Source organism: Sebastes fasciatus, chromosome 5 (genome assembly GCF_043250625.1).
Source record: "Sebastes fasciatus isolate fSebFas1 chromosome 5, fSebFas1.pri, whole genome shotgun sequence".
NCBI lineage: Eukaryota > Metazoa > Chordata > Actinopteri > Perciformes > Sebastidae > Sebastes > Sebastes fasciatus.
Genome location: NC_133799.1, coordinates 25,549,867 through 25,570,678, shown reverse-complemented (window position 1 = coordinate 25,570,678; position 20,812 = coordinate 25,549,867). Strand labels below are relative to the sequence as shown.

General features: G+C 37.9%; 1 protein-coding gene across 4 annotated transcripts in view; it reads right to left on the bottom strand.

The window, feature by feature from the left end:
• Positions 1-17,873: 17,873 nt before the first annotated feature.
• Positions 17,874-20,812, bottom strand: part of LOC141768113 (capping protein, Arp2/3 and myosin-I linker protein 3-like) — a 45,382-nt gene continuing 42,443 nt past the window's right edge. For 2 of the 4 annotated variants that reach the window (XM_074636069.1, XM_074636072.1), the window contains 3 exons: positions 20,736-20,807; positions 20,473-20,580; positions 19,515-20,180 (listed from right to left, as the gene is read on the bottom strand). In XM_074636069.1, coding sequence (XP_074492170.1) covers positions 20,140-20,180; positions 20,473-20,580; positions 20,736-20,807 — 221 coding nt within the window. In that variant the 3' untranslated portion in view covers positions 19,515-20,139. Of the gene's footprint in view, positions 20,181-20,472; positions 20,581-20,735; positions 20,808-20,812 lie in introns of all 4 variants that reach the window. The other 2 variants (XM_074636070.1, XM_074636071.1) reach the window with 2 other exon arrangements.

Here is a 20,812-nt window from a genome sequence, read left to right as displayed (position 1 = left end):
TTTTTACTGTTTAATTTATTTATTTATCACTTTATCTTTCAGGGCTGAGTCAAGTTGAACAGAGATTAATGTGACTTCACCTCCAGACTGTTCCTCTTCACACGGTTGGTGAGTGAAAGGCAGACTTCTTTTAGTTGACATGCGATTAGGGCTACAACTAATAATTACTTTCATTGTCGATTAATTTGTCAGTTATTTTCTCGATGAATCGATAAGTTGTTTGGTCTATAAAATATCAGAAAATTGTGAAAAATGTGACGTCCAAGATGACGTCCTCAAATGTCTTGTTTTGTTCACAACTCAAAGATATTCAATTTACTGTCAGAGAGGAGGAAAGAAACCAGAAAATATTCACATTTAAGAAGCTGCAATCAGAGAATTTTGTGCGAATTTTTTTTTTGTAAATGACTCAAACCAATTAATTGATTATCAAAATAGTTGATGATTAATTTAATTGTTGACAACTAAGCGATTCATCTTTGCAGCTTTACTTAATTTCTCTTTTTTTTGTCTCTTTCTGTTTCCTTGTACAGTATCTCTCTATCTCTCTCACACACAAATAGAGCTGCAATGATTAATCAATTAGATGTCAACTATTAAATTAATTAATTGTTTTTTAAGAAAAAAAAAAGTCTAAATTCTCTGATTGCAGCTTCTTAAATGTGAATATTTTCTGGTTTCTTTACTCCTCTATGACAGTAAACTGAATATCTTTGAGTTGTGGACAAAACGAGACATTTGATGACGTCATCTTGGGCTTTGGGAACCACTGATCAACATTTTCTGACATTTTATAGACCAAACAACTAATCGATTAATCAAGAAAATAATCAACAGATTAATCAACAATGAAAATAATCATTAGTTGCAGCCCCCCAGACACACAACAACAAATCATCTCTACTCAACTTTATTCATTAAGCAGCTTTCATACAATCATGCAGCCCAAAATCCTTTCTCTCTCTCTGATGCTGCATATTTAACACTGAGTTTCACGCACACACACATGCACTGCCACACACCTCAGGTATTTAATCACATGCTAAATCATGTAAATTATAACACACATGCACAGTTTTTACACTCGTCGTCTGCACAACAGCGTGTCAACTCAGATTCAGTTTATCATCAGAAAGTAAAGTTTAGTCATTTCATCACAGAGTAAAACAAAGTCTTCTTGACAGTTGAGTTGACACAAGTTGGACTGTAGACTCTCTACTGACTCACAGTGGACACTCACAGCTACTGAATTGAGTCTGATAGCAAGTTATGACCACAGATCTATATACTGGCTGGGACACCACAATAAAACCAGGGAAGAAATGCTCATTTCCTTAATCAAAAAGTCTTGAAACTACATAACTGAGTTTTAAAAAGGTGTCAATTAAACTCATGTCCATTATGACCTTTTAGCAATGTAACTAAATACATTTTCTTATGTACATTTTGAGGTGTGAGTATTTTCATTATCTGCTACTGTACCGTATTTGATGAGCCTATAAAATATAATTTTTTGACTATTAAACCAATCAATAATGTAAAAAAGTGCCTAAAATTGGTTTAAATTGAAGTGATATTATCCAATAAACCAATGCATTATTGATAATATAACGCTTACTATACATTTTGCAGATAATACTTGAGTACTTTTCCTTAATAATATTTTGAATGCATGACTTTTACATTTAATATAGTATTTTTACACTATGTTTTTTTCTGCTTTTACTTAAGTAAAGGATCTGAATACTTCTTCCACCACTGCTTTTAAAAAGATAACAGCATAGTTTAGGTGTTCAAATGTCTTTCCAAATAAAATGTGCATTACATTTGTAAAGACACTGACCATGAAACAGGACTTTGTCTGAATTTTGACTGAATCTGAGGAGGAAATCACTCTGTATGTATAAGTGCAAGAGCTATGTTAACCCATTAAGGTCTCCCAGGTGAGATTTTGTGTTTTATTAAATCCTTACTGTTTCTTTAATCAAAAAATAGAATAAAATGAGTCTTAATTATATTGCCAAGAGCTCCAGAAACCAACCAGTAGCTCTATGTCCTCTGTGAGTACACCTGAGTACAAATCTTTGATTAAACACAAATGTGTGTTTTTTGGTGAGGAACACAAGCCCAACACACAACGGTCCCTAGACTGGTTAAAACTTGATTAAATAATAAAACATGACCCACCTTCATGTCCTCTCATCAATTCAGTGCTTATTCCCTTAAAAGCAGTTACACATAATTACTGTGGTTTCACTGTATTTAATGGTTCTCCATACGATATCCAGAGCATTAATATAGCAGCAAAAAACTACTTGCTATGTAAAGATATGTAAGGGATAATGTACAGCTAGCCGGTCATTGTTGAGGAAAATAAACCCTTACAGGGCGATATGACAGGTCTCGCATCGCTCTGTCGAGGTTTATTTCACAACAATGACCCGCTAGCTGTGCATTATCCCGCTTATTACACGGCTAATTACTTAAGAAATCAATAATTTGACACAGAAACGGTCTGCCAGTGTCCAACATCAGAACTGCGTCCATAGCAACGGTCTGTTATACATAGCAACGGTCTGTTATACATAGCAACGGTCTACTATAAATAAATAACAGACCGTAGAATGCCATGATTGACCAATTAGAATCGAGTATTCAACAAAACTATATAATAAAGTGGAGTAATGTCTACCTGAGCAGATAATGAAGTCCCTCTGTGTGAGTAGTAATCAGAGCTTCTATGTGCTTTGTTGACATAGCCTTTTAGTGCATGTGAGCGTGCCCTACTGGCTAGGTCAAGGCCGCCACTCTGCACTGCTCTCATACGGTGGTTACAGCTGATAACGCTGACCCACGGCGCCATTGCGGAAGCGTAGCACCCACCATCCCCTTTCCCTCCAGGTTAACACCGTTACCTGCCAGCCGCCAGCTCAGCCGTCACCATGTTGAGAGCGAAGGCAATAGAAATGCTCAACCAAAGTTTCATTCCCTGAGATGAATGTTGAAAGAATAACTGAAAATGCACCAGTAACCAGCAGTCTCATTAACTTTTGTCTGCAGTAAAACTTTGTTCGGCTGCAAAATTTCCGACAAAACAGTGCTGCTTTCGTTAAGATTTCAATATATCCACAAAGGGGTTTGTTTTTGTTCTCACAAATTAGCACCCCCTGTGTCTCTCCACGCCGCCCTGTCTCTCTCTGTTAGGCTCAAAATCTGTGAATTAATTCTGTTTTTTTCGAGTTTTTTAAGTCCGCCGCCGAGCAGAGAAATGCATAACAAGCACTTCTCGATGCTCCTTAAAAGCTAAACTTGTTAATCCGGAGTCTCTCTGTGTCTTAATAGTGTCTCGTTAAGGAATCAGTGAGTTAATAGTGCCTTCACAAATCTGATTTGGACAGTAAACAAAACCTTTAAGGCAAAACGAGACGCGCTGACTCATGAAAACAGCTCAAGGATTTTACTTTGCAGTTCAACAAAAAATAGGATCTGTGATGAGCAGAGAATATATCGAGGGATGAGGAAAATGTGACAACTGTTTAGGAGGAAAAACAAACAACCTTATAACAGTTTCTACTCTCTTCATTCAGCTTCTCTTCCTCTCTTTCTCTGTTTTAACCTCTCTATCTGTCCATCATTTGTGTTTCCGGGGAAAGCTTAGCAGCTAAACCAACAGGGCCTCCCATGAGGGTGAGGGACAAAGAGAGGGAGAGACACAGAGGAACTTACCTCATACTTCATGCCAAACACACCACCACCTCTTCCTGCATCTGCAGCCATTCACACATTTGTCCTGCAGCCTCTTAGATTCATCTCCGTGCATCTCACGTTCAGGTGGGACTCGGTTTTACAGCCCGACACTGTTCACTGCTCTCCTGCGGCTCTATTTCCAGAGGTATATTTAAGTAATTAGCCATTTAGGATCCCACACTGTGATTACCATAATGGGTAGAAATAGTTGTAGTCGATGCTGTAGTGGTTTCATTCTGACTGCAGGTTGTATTTCCTTCTACCCTGTGGTGGATTATAGTTAATTTAAATTTTACAACCATTCACACTAACACACTTTTGGGCCTTTAGGCCTTTGGGCCTTTGGGCAGTGGTTGTCGGAGGGATTTTAAAGGTGTAGTTCAACATTTTGGGAAATATGTGTACATAAAAAGTTACTGTGCCTCGCAAAGAAATACAGGTAGTGCACATTGTTGTTGCTTTTGTATGGATCAATCAAACTAGATGTGATCTGTTAATTAATGAGCTTTAGTGATGTTAGTATGTGGAATTTATTACCTTTGGATGGAAAGAACCAAGCCAGCTGTTTCCGCCTACTTCCTGTTTTATGCTAAGCTAAACTAACCAGCTGTTGAGAGTGGTGTCCAAGGCAGAGCGAGGAAATGGTTATGGTTATCTTAGCTTAGAATAAAAACATTAGCGGTGTTTCCTTAAACATTGATGCATATTTTTACGTACCGTATTAGAAAAGTTGTATGGAAATGGCAAAATTCGTAAAAAAGTTGTTATACTCACTGTATAGGTGTTTTTTTGCATTTGTCGAAAAAGAGTTGATGCGCTAAATGGGATGGAAATGCTTTTTTTTCCGAATAAATTCTGACGTAGCGAACATTTAACTCACATGACTGATCAGCTGTTTCTGATGTCGGAGTCTTTCCGGGTATATATTTATAATAGATTGTCTCCGGACAGCATGAAAGATGGCCAATACTAGCCGACATGAAAGAACTATTAGAACTTCTCCATTTTTCAAGGCGACTTGTTTTGTGTCCGGTTTGCAACCTCTACTTCTTCTTCTACTCTATTTACTGCCGGATTATAGCCATGTGTAATGAGTAGCCTATAACGCCAACTTCTGACCAAACTAAACTGTCGCCGAAGTTTACTCGCTCCAAACCAGTTGATGGAAATGCGCCTAATTCACATTTAATTTTTGTGACATTTCCAAAGGGTCTTTGGGCAGTTTGACATTTTGGGAAGTATACGTAGTAAGAATCAGAAATTGCTGTGACACCTTAGGCTGTTAAGTCAACGACAGTCAGCATCCTGTTGCTTGTGCTCGCGCTTATGCTCGCACTAGCATCGGCCAAAACAGTGAGATGACACACACGAGACTGAACGTGATTGACAGCAAAAACACGATATCACTATATATTTCACATGCTTGGCAGAATTTTGCCAGCTTGGGGTCCGTTTTGATTCCCAAAACCAAACGAAGGTCCCTCATTGAATCGAAGGCCCGGCCGATGTTGATCCTTGTTTTCCCCCCGACGTTGGTCACATTCCTGTTTTGCAAGGTGGGATTCACCAGATATAACTTTGTTTTTTGTGCTTCCGTGGAGTTTGTGTTGGAGTTTGAGTTGTGGTGGCGGCTGGTCGTTTGTTGGCGTTAGCGGACTCCATTTCTAACCGAACGTTAGCTGTGGTTGCACTCTGTTAGCCCTGTAGTGGAGCTGAAGAGAGTTAAGGCACTCGCGAGCGCACATGACGTCACATCCGTTGTATTTTCCTGGAAAAACGGGCCCGGGTTCTTCACATTAAAAGCAGTCTACAGGCTGATAGGGGAAACCCAGAATGTCACGAAAGGTCTCATTTTTTAGGTTAGGTTACACCCTGTTCACACATTGGCAATAAAAAACGATTAAAAAACGTTTATCCGTGTAAAAACTCACACACAGTCCCTCTAAGTGGTGTGTAAATTATCCGGAGTAGTCAGGTTTTAAGTGTAATTTTTCAATGCTGTGAGCACCATAAACTAGATTCCATCCACCTCCTTTATATTAGGGTCCTCAAAGACAAATACCTCAAGTAATAAAACAGAAACTATCTGCATGGTGATTTGGGTGAACTGACCCTTTACGCTTGAGCATCTCCCATCATCAACCAAACACCCCTCATATGGGAAGCTGACCTCTCCGTCACCTTGTAAACCTGGTTTCATATCCTCCAGCTTTGATCCTCTGAGAGGCTCTTAAGGCAACGCGGGGTCACGAAACGGGAGAAACTCAGGACGAGACTGAAGCAGAGAGGTGGGGGTAAAAAAAAAAAAAAAAGAGGACAAGAAATAGCACTCAAGAAGAAGAAGAAGAAGAAGTGCATGAAGGACAGACAGGACAGAGGGAATGAGAGAGACGAGGACAGTTTGGACAGATGGTGTGAGGTGGAGGCCTGTAGTGGTCCCACTACCTTCTTATCCCACAGATACATGTCCTAATCCTGACTAACTCTGCTACAAGCAGCAGGCTTACACGTCTCACCTCAAGAGGGGCCTCCTCCCTAAAACTCCCCTCCCTCCCTCCCTCCCTCCCTCACTCTGAGGATCTGTCTCTTCACTCTCTACACACACACACACACACACACACACACACACACACACACACACACACACTCACACACACACACACACACACACACACACACACACACACACACACACACACACACACACACACTCACACACACACACACACACACACACACACACACACACACACACACACACACACACACACACACACACAAAGGCTGTTAAATGACACATAGTGGGGAACGATGTATAAAGGCACCTCATAATCATGCCTAAAGGCCTTTACATAAAATGCGAAAATGTGAAATACTCGCCGGCGAATATTATATGTCTAGGGCTTTTATTGTGAAAGGTAACGAAAGGAGTGGATCTTGTCTGTGCTGCCGTTGTCAAGGATGAAAGTTACTAATAAAGTTTGCCATCCTGATTCGGACTACGGAGCAAATATAGGCCCGGCTCAGAAAATCGAATCAGAAAATGTCGCTTTTTTTGCCGCGTAATATACTCGTTAATTGCTTGAAAAATAAAACGTCCCCGGTGTCTAAAGGCCTTAAGCCAAAAATGATTTTTTAATGGTTTGATTTAATCCTCCTCAATCAGTGTGATTAGTCACAAATGACAAAACATTAAAGGGACTGTTTGTAACTTCTTACACGTATAAATCTACTGGGTCGGTGTCCCATGCCCACTCGCATGTGGCTACGCTGTTCAGACTCAGACTCCAACACAAACTACACGGAAGCACCAAAACCGCAAAGTTTTATCTAGTGAGGCCCGTCTGTTAAACAGTGTTGGCCGCGGTCGTAGTACGCGGGGGAGACCGTAGCTCTGGTTTCCAGGGCCAGAGTCTCTACTCCTCTGCCTGCCTTCATTCACACACCGCGCGCGTTCTTGCTCCACCTCACGTGCATGCGCGCACACTACACACTGCAGAAGACTTCGTAGCTCTGAGAATATCTAGTGAAGTGGACATTTGTGCAGAAATAACTGCTGCAGCTCCTCCAGACCAACAGAGGTTTCCCGTGTCTTGTGAAGTGATGGGGCTCCGCAGCGTGAAACGTTATCGCCGGTTGGAGACGATAAGTCCAAAACTAGGATCAGCAGTGATTCATGGAGAGACCTTCGTCTGGTCAGCTAGCATTACTGCCAAGCAGCTGAAAAATAGAGTGATATTGTGGTTTTAGCTGACGTGTGTCGCCTCACTGTTTTGAGCGATGCTTGTTCATGTCTATTTAGAGCGAGCACAAGCGCGAGCCCGACGCTGACTTTAGTTGACTTAACAGCCACAGGTGTCGCTGTTAACAAGCAATTCTGAAAGTTACAAACAGTCCCTTTAATGGAATTGGTAAAAATGTTTTTAGTAATAAGTGGTAGAAGAAAACAATACAAACACTTGAAACAGAAAATATACTTTAAAGGTTCACCAAAATTACACCCATAAAAATATACATATTTTTCAACTCTATCTTTCCAGTTTGGGTTTTATTTGTCCAAGGTTTGAGATATTTGTCTTTGAGATTTCTGCCTCCTCTCCAATACAATCTTTACTTTACATCGCAGCTGGATTCTGTCATGATCTATCCTGCTCCTAGGTTATGTTTTTCCTTTGTTTCATGTTTCATTCATTCTTGTTTAGTGTTTCCTGTTTTATTTTTTAAATACTCACCTTGTGTCTCGTTTCAGATACTTCACTTCCTTTGCCTACTTTGGACTGAACTCCTGTGTACCGAACGCTGCTTGCAAGTAAGACGTTTTATTCTATCTGCCATGTTAGTTAAAATAATAAGAATAATAATAATACATTTATTTATATAGCACTTCTCAAAACAGATGTTACAAAAAAATATGGTAAAGCAGAACTTCACAGGATATATCAATAATAATAAAAGTGGTAAAATGGTTGGACAAGTTGATAAAACAAACATACAGTATTTATATACATAAATGTGTATACATGTACACATGCGTCCACAAACAGATGTATACATACATATATTTATACCCAGTCTTATACTTATAGGAATGCTATCCTAAAAAAATGTGATAGTTGTCAAGTGCTGTTAAAATAAAGTCAGCTGTATGCTGTCAAATAAATGGCTTAAAAAAGGCTTCTTTCTTAGCTAACATCGTTCGTAGCTGCTGATCAACCTGCTGTGGCTCATTTAGCAACATTTGTTATTCTAATAATGTATATCAAAAATTAAAGGTATGATTCATGAGATAGATGAGAAGATTGATACCACCCTCCAAACATGAGAGTGGTATCGATCTTATTGAACTTTTGGCAAGAAAGTTAAAAAGCGAACTCCCCAAAATGTCAAACTATCATGTTTTCTGTCATGTTTGTATTATTTCGTAATACCAGCTATGACTTGAAACATTACTGTAATATCAGCAAGATGCCTCACGGCTCGATGATTTCTTTCCCTTCTGATTGAATTCAGATATAATTTAAAAAGAAAACAAATGTAGTTTTCATTATGATCGAATACATCCTGTTACGTTCTCCTCATCTCTGTAGTAAAACCTGCCTTGAGGAGCATTTTTGTTTATCATCTAACTTCCTTCTCCCCCTTCTCCTGGCTGACTCTAATCTCAGTGTTTTTGTAACAAGCATCTAATCCATCACTTCAACTGTTGAGCTTTAAACTGCACATTTAAATCTGACTTTGTGCTTGCGTAGCTACAAGATTACGCATTTCATACCTCTTAAGCTATTTACTGTCTTTTTATTGATTTTCATTCCAGACCTTCTTACCGTGACTGCGTTGTTTGTGTTTGCGTCTGTGTGTTTACCCATGCTGTCCACACGTGGGGTCTCATTGTGAGTGGACTTATCAGGCTAGTCATAGGATTAGCGCTGATTCTCCCCCTGAAACTAGTGTCAGATTAACAGATACCCATGCGTTCATAAACCATCTGTAATGTAGACATAAGCTGTCAGTACTCCTGCTATTACCTCACCCACTCCAGCCTCAACTGTCTATCCCCGCCTCAGATCAATGAACACACTTAATCATAATCATATCACTTCCATTTGTTCAGTGGCAGGTCGATGCACTCATCTGTGTTCATCTGCTGGAGGTTAATTTAGGTGCTATAATGCGTTGGGAAAATGCAACCCAGTCACCAGAAAAAATATTGGCATTGTACGTTTCTCCAAAACCACGGGAATGTTGACGTTTTTGAACCAAAAATGTCTTTCATATCAGCCTTGTATCATGCTTGCAGAAACTCACAAAGCCACGTGGTTAGGTTTAGCCAACAGAACTACTTGGTTAAGGGTAGAAAAAAGATAATGGTTGGTGTTAAAATAATAATTATGGTTGTCAATCGATTCAAATATTTAATCGGGATTAATCGCATGATTGTCCATAGTTAATCGGGATTAATTGCAAATTAATCACACATTTTTTATCTGTTCAAAATGCACCTTAAAGGTTTGTCAAGTATTTAATACTCTTATCAACATGGGAATGGGAAAATATGCTACTTTATTATAATGTATGTATAAATGTATTATTGGAAATCAATTAAGAACACAAAACAATGACAGATATTGTCCAGAAACCCTCACAGGTACTGCATTTAGCATAAAACAATATGCTCAAATCATATCATGGCAAACTGCTACAGCTGTCAGTGTGTCAGTGTGCTGACTTGACTATGACTTGCCACAAACTGCATGTGATTATCATAAAGTGGGCATGTCTGTAAAGGGGAGACTCGTTGGGTACCCATAGAACCTATTCACTGATCTTGAGGTCAGAGGTCAAGGGACCCCTTTGAAAATGGCCATGACAGTTTTTAAGCTTCTTCGCGACAAGCCAGTATGACATGGATAGGTTTTCTAGTTTCATATGATGCCAGTATCTTCCCTCTAGCCTTAAAGCCGAGCTACAACCTAAAAATTGCAAGTTGCGTTAATGCGTTAAAGAAATTAGTGGCCGTTAAAACAAATGAGCGTAAACGCCTTATCGTGTTAACTTTGACAGCCCTATTCTGAACCAAAAATGGGTTTCATAAATACGTTTCATATCAGCCTCATATCATGCTTGTTAAAATAATAAAGTAACAACGTAATGTAACAACCGTAATAATGTAACTAGCGTTAATAAACAACAGCCGCCCTAATTCTACAATCCATTGCAAGTCGGAAGTCGATAATTTCATTGTCAGTATTCCCGACTTCCAATCTAAATGCGACACTGCATCTGCTCAGGAAAACAGGGACTCCCGCAGCAAACTGAAATTTGTATGGCAAGTGTTTGAGCTCCACAAGCATAAATAGCTTATAAAGTAACCATTTTTAAATGAACAACTAGTGAATCCTGTGGGGAAATATTTCTGAAAATCTAGTTTAAGACATTTTGAGGATCCGCGGGAACTCCTAGCTAGCTAGTAAAGACTTCTATCAAGCACAAATTAACTGAATGGAAATAGAAATGGCAGCTACAACGTAGTTACAGCACGTTTCACAACACAAACGCTGTATAAAAAACTACATAAAGTAAAAAATTATGAAAAGGTCATTCACTGTGTGCGCCGTCATGTTGCTGTGCTTATGGCGGCGAGTTTCTGACTTGGAATTACGACTTTAATGACCATTTTGCATTTTTCCGTATCGGAGGTCTTTTTTTTCCGAGATCCAAGTACAGTGGATTGCAGCATTAGTGAACTTGCGTACGTAATGTTACGTAACAAGCGTAAAGTCAATGTTTAGTTTTGGTTTCACACGGGACATGAACAGCAGCCTTCTGGGTGAAAATCCTGTGTTTGTTAACTCCTCCCACCGGCCCTTAGTAGGCTTTCTTGCTTGTTATACCATGTAAGTTTCAATAACAGTCGCTCGAGGTACTACATCTCTTGCTCTGTCGGAATGCAAAAACTTCAACTTGTCCTTGGTTTGCAGAAACGTACAAGGCCAACATTTTTTCTTGGCGACTGGACTGGAAATGATGTATAGCATCAGTGAAGTTCTTACTCATGTTGATGCACACTCTGCTTCACTGTATGTCATGTTAATTGCCATCATACTGATGAAAATCACTCTCACAGCATGTTTGGTTCGTAACCATGAATAAATAAACTCTTCATAAATGACGAAATGTTAAATCATCATCACCCGCTATCATCTTTTTTCGTATAATTCATGTGCAGCAACAGTAACGTCGCTGGAGGGCTCTAAATCTAGACGGACGGCTTAAAACGTCCAACCTCACATCAACACGGACACAAACAACCAAACATGAAGTATTAGACGACTTTAATCTTAAAACAAACACACAGATGAGCAGAGATGGAAATCAGGGGGTGGCAGCAGACAGAGAGGTTAGGGAGGATGAGGAGGAGGAAGAGAGGGATGAACGGATTAAGGTGGTCGATACTTTGGCTCCTCTCCCAGACTGAGAGATGACACTAAATCTGTTAATTCATTCCCCCTCTCCACCCCTCCTCCTCTCTTCACATACAGTACGTACAGTTGATGCTTCTCTCCTCCATCATCCTCCTGCAGGATTACGATAATTTACTGTAATTTTTGCTGGAACAAACTTCATATCCAATAAAAAATAAACACAGAATGTCCTCAGAAATGTTTAACTAGTACAACAATCCATATATTTACAGTAATGATGAACTTTAGTTAGAGTTTAATAAGAGGAGGCGTTAACTTGAGGCGGTAGCTCCTCCGCAGTACATCTGCAGTCCTGTTCGGTGCAGCTGCAACATTAATATGCACACAGATGACTAACTGTGCTTCATTTTAGATTTAATGAGTATTTGTGCTTGTCTCGTATGTAAATATATGTGTATTTACATATTTGCATCACTGTCTGTGCTCAGGTGTGCATATATATGTCAGAAACTGTGTTTAAGTGATTCATGCAGCATTCATGTTTGCTACCATTTCATGTGGAACAAAAAAACTACAGTACAAATGCAGTCTACCTTTAAACAATTCTTATTATTGTGTTATTGCTAATAGATTGTATAATTTTTATTATTTAGTATAATTTCCTGCATTTTTATGAAATACACTTGAATTTGCACTTTTGATTAATTGTTTTTGGAAAAATAATATTTTTTAAAGAGAAGAAGTTTTAATGCAACAAACACGATTAATATGTCAAGTCATGTGTAATTCTTTGTACTTTTCGTATTGATAACGGTTATACTTAATGAATTATTATTCAAATACAATACTATCTATTATATTTATATCTCAGCCACTGTATATTTTGAAGACTCCACTGATATTTCAAAATGCTCCTTGTTATATACTGATCAGTTATTATGATTTATATATCGAATTAAAGTCTATGGAGGCCCATTCAGTCCCATTATATTTATAACTCAACACCTGTATAACTCCATTCAAAATGTAAAATTGCTCATAATGAGTTGTACAGTTAAATACATTAGCATTTATCTCAAACACCACTGTGCCAACTACAGCCTCGCAGAGATACTAGCAACTGTTAATCATGTTTAAAAATACTTATAGGCCCTTTTCATGGCATCTATTTTGACATGTCATTGCAGGGTAAACACAGGTGTAATTAATAACTAATAATTAATAATATAAATGATGGTCCTGTTCTATTTAGGTGTGCCAGGGCTCACTGGAATAGCTGTGACACACTAAACATAATTTTTGGATGATTTATTTTACAGTTCACATAAAACCAACAATATTTTGATTTATTTATTTGTTATCTTTTTTGTTGTGTAAATGCCGTCGTTGGTCTTCTTCTGCAAATGTTGCTGCCAAAAAGCAAAAAACCTTCATAATAAATAACAGAATCATTCGTAAAGGTCCCATGTCATGCTCATTTTCATGTTCATATTAGTATTTTGTGTTTCTACTAGAACATGTTTACATGCTGTAATGTTAAAAAAAACAACTTTATGTTTCTCATAGTCTGCCTGAATATACCTGTATTTACTCTCTGCCTGAAACGCTCCGTTTTAGTGCATTTCAACGAAATTGCGTTGCTAGGCACCAGCTTGGATCCATGTTTACTTCCTGTCAGCTGATTTCATTCACATACACTGCAACAGGAAATAAACTGGGACACATTTAGAATGTTTACATTTAAAACTATGAAATGTTCTAAATATTGTAGATTTGTGACATCACAAATGGACAAAAATCCTGACAGCTTGTTTCAAAAGCTCAGTTTCTGAATACGGGCTGTGTGTATTTCTCTGTGGATTGAGTGTTTTGATGCTTTCACAGTATTTATACAGCACTTAAACCTGATTTATAATATAAAAGACATGAAAATCTCACTTTTTACAATATAGGACCTTTAAAGATGCACCCATAATGAAATTACCAATTCCATTTTTTTTAAAGCAGGAAAGTACACTTCCTTTTAGCTGTAATTACATGATATAATTACATAATCCTGATTATCTGTAGCCAGCCGCTGTGCAGGTCGTGGGTACATGTTGATTCGCTGCCACACACCTGTGACTGATGCTGTTTGAGCTGCTCCGTCTCACAAACAGGCTGCCGGCGCCATAAGGTGACTCCAAAGGCAGCAGTCCCTGTCACCCATTAGGGCGACGGTTCCCATGACGACCCTAGCTGAACAGCTCACTCATGACCTTTTGTAGACATGGTTGTAATTACATTAAATTACACTGCATCTTATCATTGTCTGCTTTCATGAGTCATTTCCAATGTGGCACGAATATCATCCAGCAGGCCTGCTGTGAGGAGCCACATGCAAATACACTTTCACAGCTTGTTCATGCTCCGACAGCAAACAACCTCATTCAGGATTAAATACTCATAACGGGCAAGTTTAGTACATTTACTGTATGTAGAAGTAAACTGTTTTATTCTGTGGTTTTCCCCTAATCATTACGGCCTTTTCTCACACACGGTGGATCCTCCTTCAAGCCGGAAAGAAGAGGAGAGGATTTGGATTTTTAGGAGGTATTGTGTGAACACAATCATACACATTGCTGCGGACTGCCTGCATCCTTTTTTATTTTTCACGCATCTTTCTCCTCTACCCACACATGTTCTCTCTCCGGCTCCTCTCTTCCCTCGGCCTTTATGTGATCATGTTGCTTGGTAACTGCATGAAGAATGATGAGAAGAGTAGGATGTGTTCGGGTTGCCTCCTGTGTGTGATGTGATGTGTCTTCACATCAGCTGTAAAGAATACGTTGTATTGTGGCCAAAATAACAGAGGGAAGGAAACTTATTGTAAAATATTTCAGTTTAGATTTCAGGCGTGAAGTTGCAGAAGAAATCCTCCTTTGAGTGCAACATGAATCTATAATCTCATCACTTTTTCTTTAGCGTTGTTAGGGAAAGGAAAATTGTGTTTTTGTTAAAAAAATAATGATTGTTGAGGTGTCATTGTGCAGCAAACAGACACTGGTTGCATTGTGGCACCCTGACCGGAATGAATATCACAGAATAATGTGAGGCTTAATTATGCAAAATAAGAGCATATATGTTAAAATGTAAAAAACGAAATAGAAATCAAACTAGATTATCTTTATTTTTTTGTCCGTGAACAGTTTGGTTAAAACATGCAAACTCTAACGGCACAATCTGTGTATTTAGAGTGTCAAGGCTCCACTTTGTGCTTTTTTCTTGACAATTCATCAATAACAGTGGGCACATATCATTTTGGGGAATATCATTACACGAGAGGACTCATCACTGTGGATTCCACGTTACATTCGAGGTGGAGTGGGAGTAAAAGTTCAAACCAACACCAGGGTTATATTTCACTCTACTGTTATGAAGTCATAGTTGAGAAGACTGCCAATACGCTGCCTGTAATCTCACCATAAATCAAAATTTGAGATGCAAAATTGCTTCAGCAGAGACTCGCTCGCCGCTCACACACTGGGCTAAAAGTGGAAGCGGGACAGGATATTAAATCATCTTTTATCTGGAAAACTGCAGTGATTAATTAACTAGGATATGGAGGCTGAATGATTGAATAGATCAATTAAAGTTCACACATACAGTATCTCCCTCATCCAAGCTGCCATTATATCTGGGGAAAAGAAAAGAAAATGTTTTTAGAACAGTGCAAAATATACATGTTATATTTTGTGAACACAGCAATTTGTGGAAGCCTATTTCTGTCAGTAGAAGAAAAAATAAGATGAAAACTTATCTTTGTGATAAAAGAAATTCTGTAAGTCATAATAATGACTTAGTATTTCCAAATTATTTTGAGAGTTTCTTGTTATTTATTAGATCCTAAGTCATTATTTTGAGATACTAAGTTGTTATTTTGAGATATTAAGTCATTATTTTGAGTGTTTCTTGTTATTTCTTAGATACTAAGTCATTATTTTGAGTTAGTAAGTTGTTATTTTGAGAAAGTTTCTCATTATTTTGTGATACCAAGTCATTATTTTGAGATACTAAGTCATTATTTTGAGTGTTTCTTGTTATTTCATTAGATACTAAGTCATTATTTTGAGCTACTAAGTTGTTATTTCTTAGATCCTAAGTCATTATTTTGAGATACTAAGTTGTTATTTTGAGATACTAAGTCATTATTTTGAGTTAGTAAGTTGTTATTTTGAGAAAGTTTCTCATTATTTTCAGATACTGAGTCATTATTTTGAGTGTTTCTTGTTATTTCTTAGATACTAAGTCATTATTTTGAGTGTTTCTTGTTATTTCCTAGATACTAAGTCATTATTTTGAGTTAGTAAGTTGTTTTTTTTGCAAAAGTTTCTCATTATTTTGAGATACTAAGTCATTATTTTTAGTGTTTCTTGTTATTTCTTAGATACTAAGACATTATTTTGAGTTAGTAAGTTGTTTTTTTTGCAAAAGTTTCTCATTATTTTGTGATACTAAGTCATTATTTTGAGAGACTAATTCATTATTTTGTGTTTGTCATTATTCCGGGATGCTGTTGTTATTCTGAGATACCAAGTCATTATTTTTAGAAAGTTTCTCGTTATTTTTGAGAAGCTAAGTCATTATTTTAAGATGCTGTTGTTATTTTGAGATGTTAAGTCATTGTTTAGAGATATTAAGTCATTATTTAGAGATACTAAGTCATTATTTCAAGAAGGTTTCTCACTATAATGACTTGCCGGATCGTTTTTTGTTCATCACATTGTTGAAATGGGCTTCCATAGTAATTAGTCTCCGTCATCTGTGAAAACCTGCTGAACATTTCCCCAGAGGCTGTTTGCTCGTTATAAAAAACACTGACTTGGTTTAAAAAACACAGCCTCTTTGTCAACATTTCAGTAAACTGTAAAGATTACCTCTACTCTGGCAGTAACTCGTATCTGACTCATTACAGCATCTTTAGAAGGAAAAAAGGTCATGGCACGGTTGCTAATGACAACCCGCGAGACTGCTGCTCCACTGAAATCATGAGTGTGTGTGAGTGTGTGTTTCTCTGCCTCATTTGTAGGGATCAGTCGCCCCCTGCTGTTTCTCACATTCTTTGACTTCTACAATATATGAGGTTGCCATGACAACCGGAGAGGTGCATTTCTGAAGTCAGAAAGTAAATTTAGCATCCACATGTGATCATGGAAATCAAACCAGTCAGTCGGATGCTTTTTTACACTTCAATTCATTTCACTTGTTCCGTTGATAGTGAATTAATTAGACATTTATTAGTAATAATTATATATTAGGCATGCATTTTGCAGTTTTACATGTGCAAGGCAGTGGAGGAGGAAGTATTCACATCATTTACTACAGCAAAAGAACTAATACCTCACTGTAGAAATACTCTGTTTCATGTTGAAAGTCATTGGAAATGTTATATCAGTAAAATTATGTAAGGAAAATGTGCTTAAAGTATTAAAAGTAGAACAATGTCCCCTGTGACTGTTACTATTATATATATATAATATTATATACTATTATATATCATAGCATTTGACTATTATTACTCATGCATTAATGTAAAATTAAGGATTTCATTGTTGTAGCTGGTTGAGCTGGAGCTCATTTTGAACTATTAACTATTTAAAGATTATTTTCATTATGAATTAATCTGCTTTATTTTGTCCATCAATCGATTGTTTGGTTTGTAAAAATAGTGAAAATAGTGAGAAATGCTGTCACAATTACCCAAAGTGGCACCTTCACAATTTTGTCCAACCAAAAGTGAAAACCTCAAAATGATATATAAAAAAATACATAAAAAATTATGATTAAAATAGTCAATCAGCAAATCTTCACATTTGAGAAGTTGAATCCATTAAATATTTTTGTATGAAAAAATGACTTAAATGATTATCAAAAAGTTGCTTTTATAGTCAAATTCTTCATATATTTTGTGCAAAAAATCTTAATTTGTAAAGTAACTAAAGCTTTCAGATAAATATATATATAGATATATCCCTTTGAGATGTAGTGGTGTAAAAGTGTAAAGTGGCAAGAAAGCAAAATAGTCAAGTGAAATACCTCAAAATTGAACTTAAATACAGTACTGAATCATCTAATTGTCACGTTTTATAAAACAATACATTTAAAGTGATATGATTCAGATACAGTAAGAAACTGGAACCTGGTTGTGCCAACAATAGCTGTCAATAACAGCCACAGCAAGAGTCATAGTTGTTTTCCATTAGTGTTTTATTCATACAGTGAGGGTGCTCATACATAATATTTTTTTTTCTATAAAATATATTACATTTCAGTTCCTGAAAGCAAAACTAGATATAAATCATCAAGTTTCATCTGATAAGAAGCAACTTATTTTCAAGTGTCAATCAAGGCAATCAACTGTATCAGCAGTCAGAAATGCATTGCAGATTTAAGAAATCACATTCTAATACAGACGTATTTTTATTTTATTTTTTTCTGTCTAACAAAGCCACACAATGCTCCAACACTCAGCCCACCGTCCACCGACACAAAAGACAATGATCATTTGGGTTTTTCTAAAGTAGCAAATACTAGTTAAAATACTGTAGCCACAAAAAGAGTTTTCATGTGAGAGGAAAGCAAAGACAGTCGGGGTGAAGAGGGAGGAACGTGGCATTAAAGGGATAGTTCGGGTGTTTTGAAGTGGCGTTGTATGAGGTACTTATATACTGTATAGTCAGTGTATTAACTACAGTAGATGGAGTTTGGAGAAACAGACAGAAGTACCAGCTAGTGAATGTACAGTGGACGTTTGTGCAGAAATAACTGATGTAGCTCCTCCAGACCAATAGATGATTTTCCGTGTCTTTTGAAGTGACGGGGCTCCGCAGCGAGAAACGTTATCATCTCCGACCGGGTGCCGGTGTCTCCCTTAGGGCGCGGTGGGGAGACGATAACGTTTCTCTTCCTGCTTCAGCCCCGGCACCGACCCGCTTTTCCTGCTTCAGCCCCAGAGGCTGAAGCAGGAAAAAGCCAACACTAGCATCAGCAGTGATTCATGGAGAGACCTTCGCCTGGTCAGCTAACATTACTGCCAAGCAGGTGAAATATAGAGTGATATTGTGGTTTTAGCTGACGTGTGTCGCCTCACTGTTTTGAGCGATGCTCGTTCATGTCTATTTAGAGCGAGCAAGCTCGAGCCCGACGCTGACTTTCGTTGACTTAACGGCCACAGGTGTCGCTCTTAACAAGCATTTCTGAAAGTTACAAATAGTCCGTTTAAAATAAAAATAAAATGACAAACACAGTAGGGTACAGTAGGGTTGTAAAGGTATGAGATTTTCACAGTACGATAACCATCTCAGAATATATCACTGTATTACACTATTATTTTTATTAGTAGTATTACTAGTATTAGTATTAGTAGTAGTAGTATCAGTTACAATGACCCTTTAAGGAATGAGAACAGAATTATAATAAACAGAATTATAAACCTGATAAAAAAAATAGCATGTAACTATAATATATTTTATAACTGAAGCATTTAGCATAGTTTACATGTTAGCAGCACTATATCATGTAATTAACTACTAAATGAAAAATAACATCAGCTGTGAGCTTTTAAAATAATGTCCTATGATTATTAGCAGTTAACATATACTGTAGGTGCACGACAGCACAGTCCCGTCTATACCTTTAACTCACACACTCACTCAATTATGTCAGTTTTTTTCAATACTGTAGATAAGCAAATGTACACATTATGATAAATACCACGATATACCTTGATAACCCTAGTGTACGCTATATTTGGAATATCTTCACTGCTTTACCTCGCCGTCAGACAGCCCTTTCTGACGGGGAACTGGATCAGTTAGTTAGTTTGTGTTATTGTGTGACTCTGGAGAATCGGAACTAACCCTTTAAAACACCAAAGTCACACAATAAATCAAACAATTTAACCGATCGAGGGAGCGCTAGACCAGCAACTCCTGCATTCTGCAAGGTAAAATTACTGTTTTTGTCAAAGGAGTCTGGTGGCTTTAAAGAGAGCATAGATAGCGGCTTCAGTTCCCCGTTGGAAATGCGAAAATATTCTAAATATAGCGTACACTTAAACTGATATTTTTAGGTGTCTAAAATATGTTTTTTCTGCTGCCCCCGTCCACAACAGGACATTGCTTTGCTCCCGTGTTGGTACTCCTGTCTGTTTCTCCAAACTGCTGACCGTCATCTACTGTAGGTAATACACTGACTATGGATAAATACCTCATACAACCCCACTTCAAAAACACCCCAACTATCCCTTTAAGAAAAGTGAGTGTTTCAACAGAAGCTGACGCTTTATGACGTCTGTCAGACATTTTCTCTCTGGCTCTCCCCCCCTCCTCAAATGTTTTTTTCTTTGTTTCCTCGTTGGATGAAATGCTCCACAGTTGTCATGACAACGCTTCGGTCCGGACAGCGGCAGCGGGTGAATTTTTCCCGGGCATCACAACAGCTCGCTCTGACCAGAGGCTGAGTCGAGGCTGTCTGTAAAGTAGAACAGGACAGGAACCTGATCACTGGCCGATCACTGCTGTGAGCTACAGATACATCAACAGTTCACAACATATAGAAATGCACAGTAAAATATCCACTGAATTATCATTGTTTTTGCTATTTAACTAGCAATTTAATGATCACGATCTACAATAGTAACACATACTGTGGTGTTTTATTACCACTTGACTCACACCTTGTAACATCTGCTACACACACACACACACACACACACACACACACACACACACACACACACAAATAAAAACAGAGAGACGAGTACCAGACAAGTCCAGTGACTTATTTCTGTTTTGGGGTAGTCTAGGTTTTTTCACGGGGGGTTTGCGATTTGGGGGCTTCTCAACGTTATTAGGGCTTTCCCTGTCAGTGCCTGAGTTCAGTGAGGACAAAAAAAACACAAATGAACAGTTAGATACAGACGCTTTACACACAGATAAACATATATACATAAATTGCCAACATAAATATACAGTTAAATAATAGGTGTACTGTATATAATGTGATGGAGACAAAGACAAATTGTACCTGCGTCACAAGACATGGCCTTTCTGTTTCTCTGTGGTTTCACTGGTGCCTGAGGTCTCAATCCTTCATCACCTGAA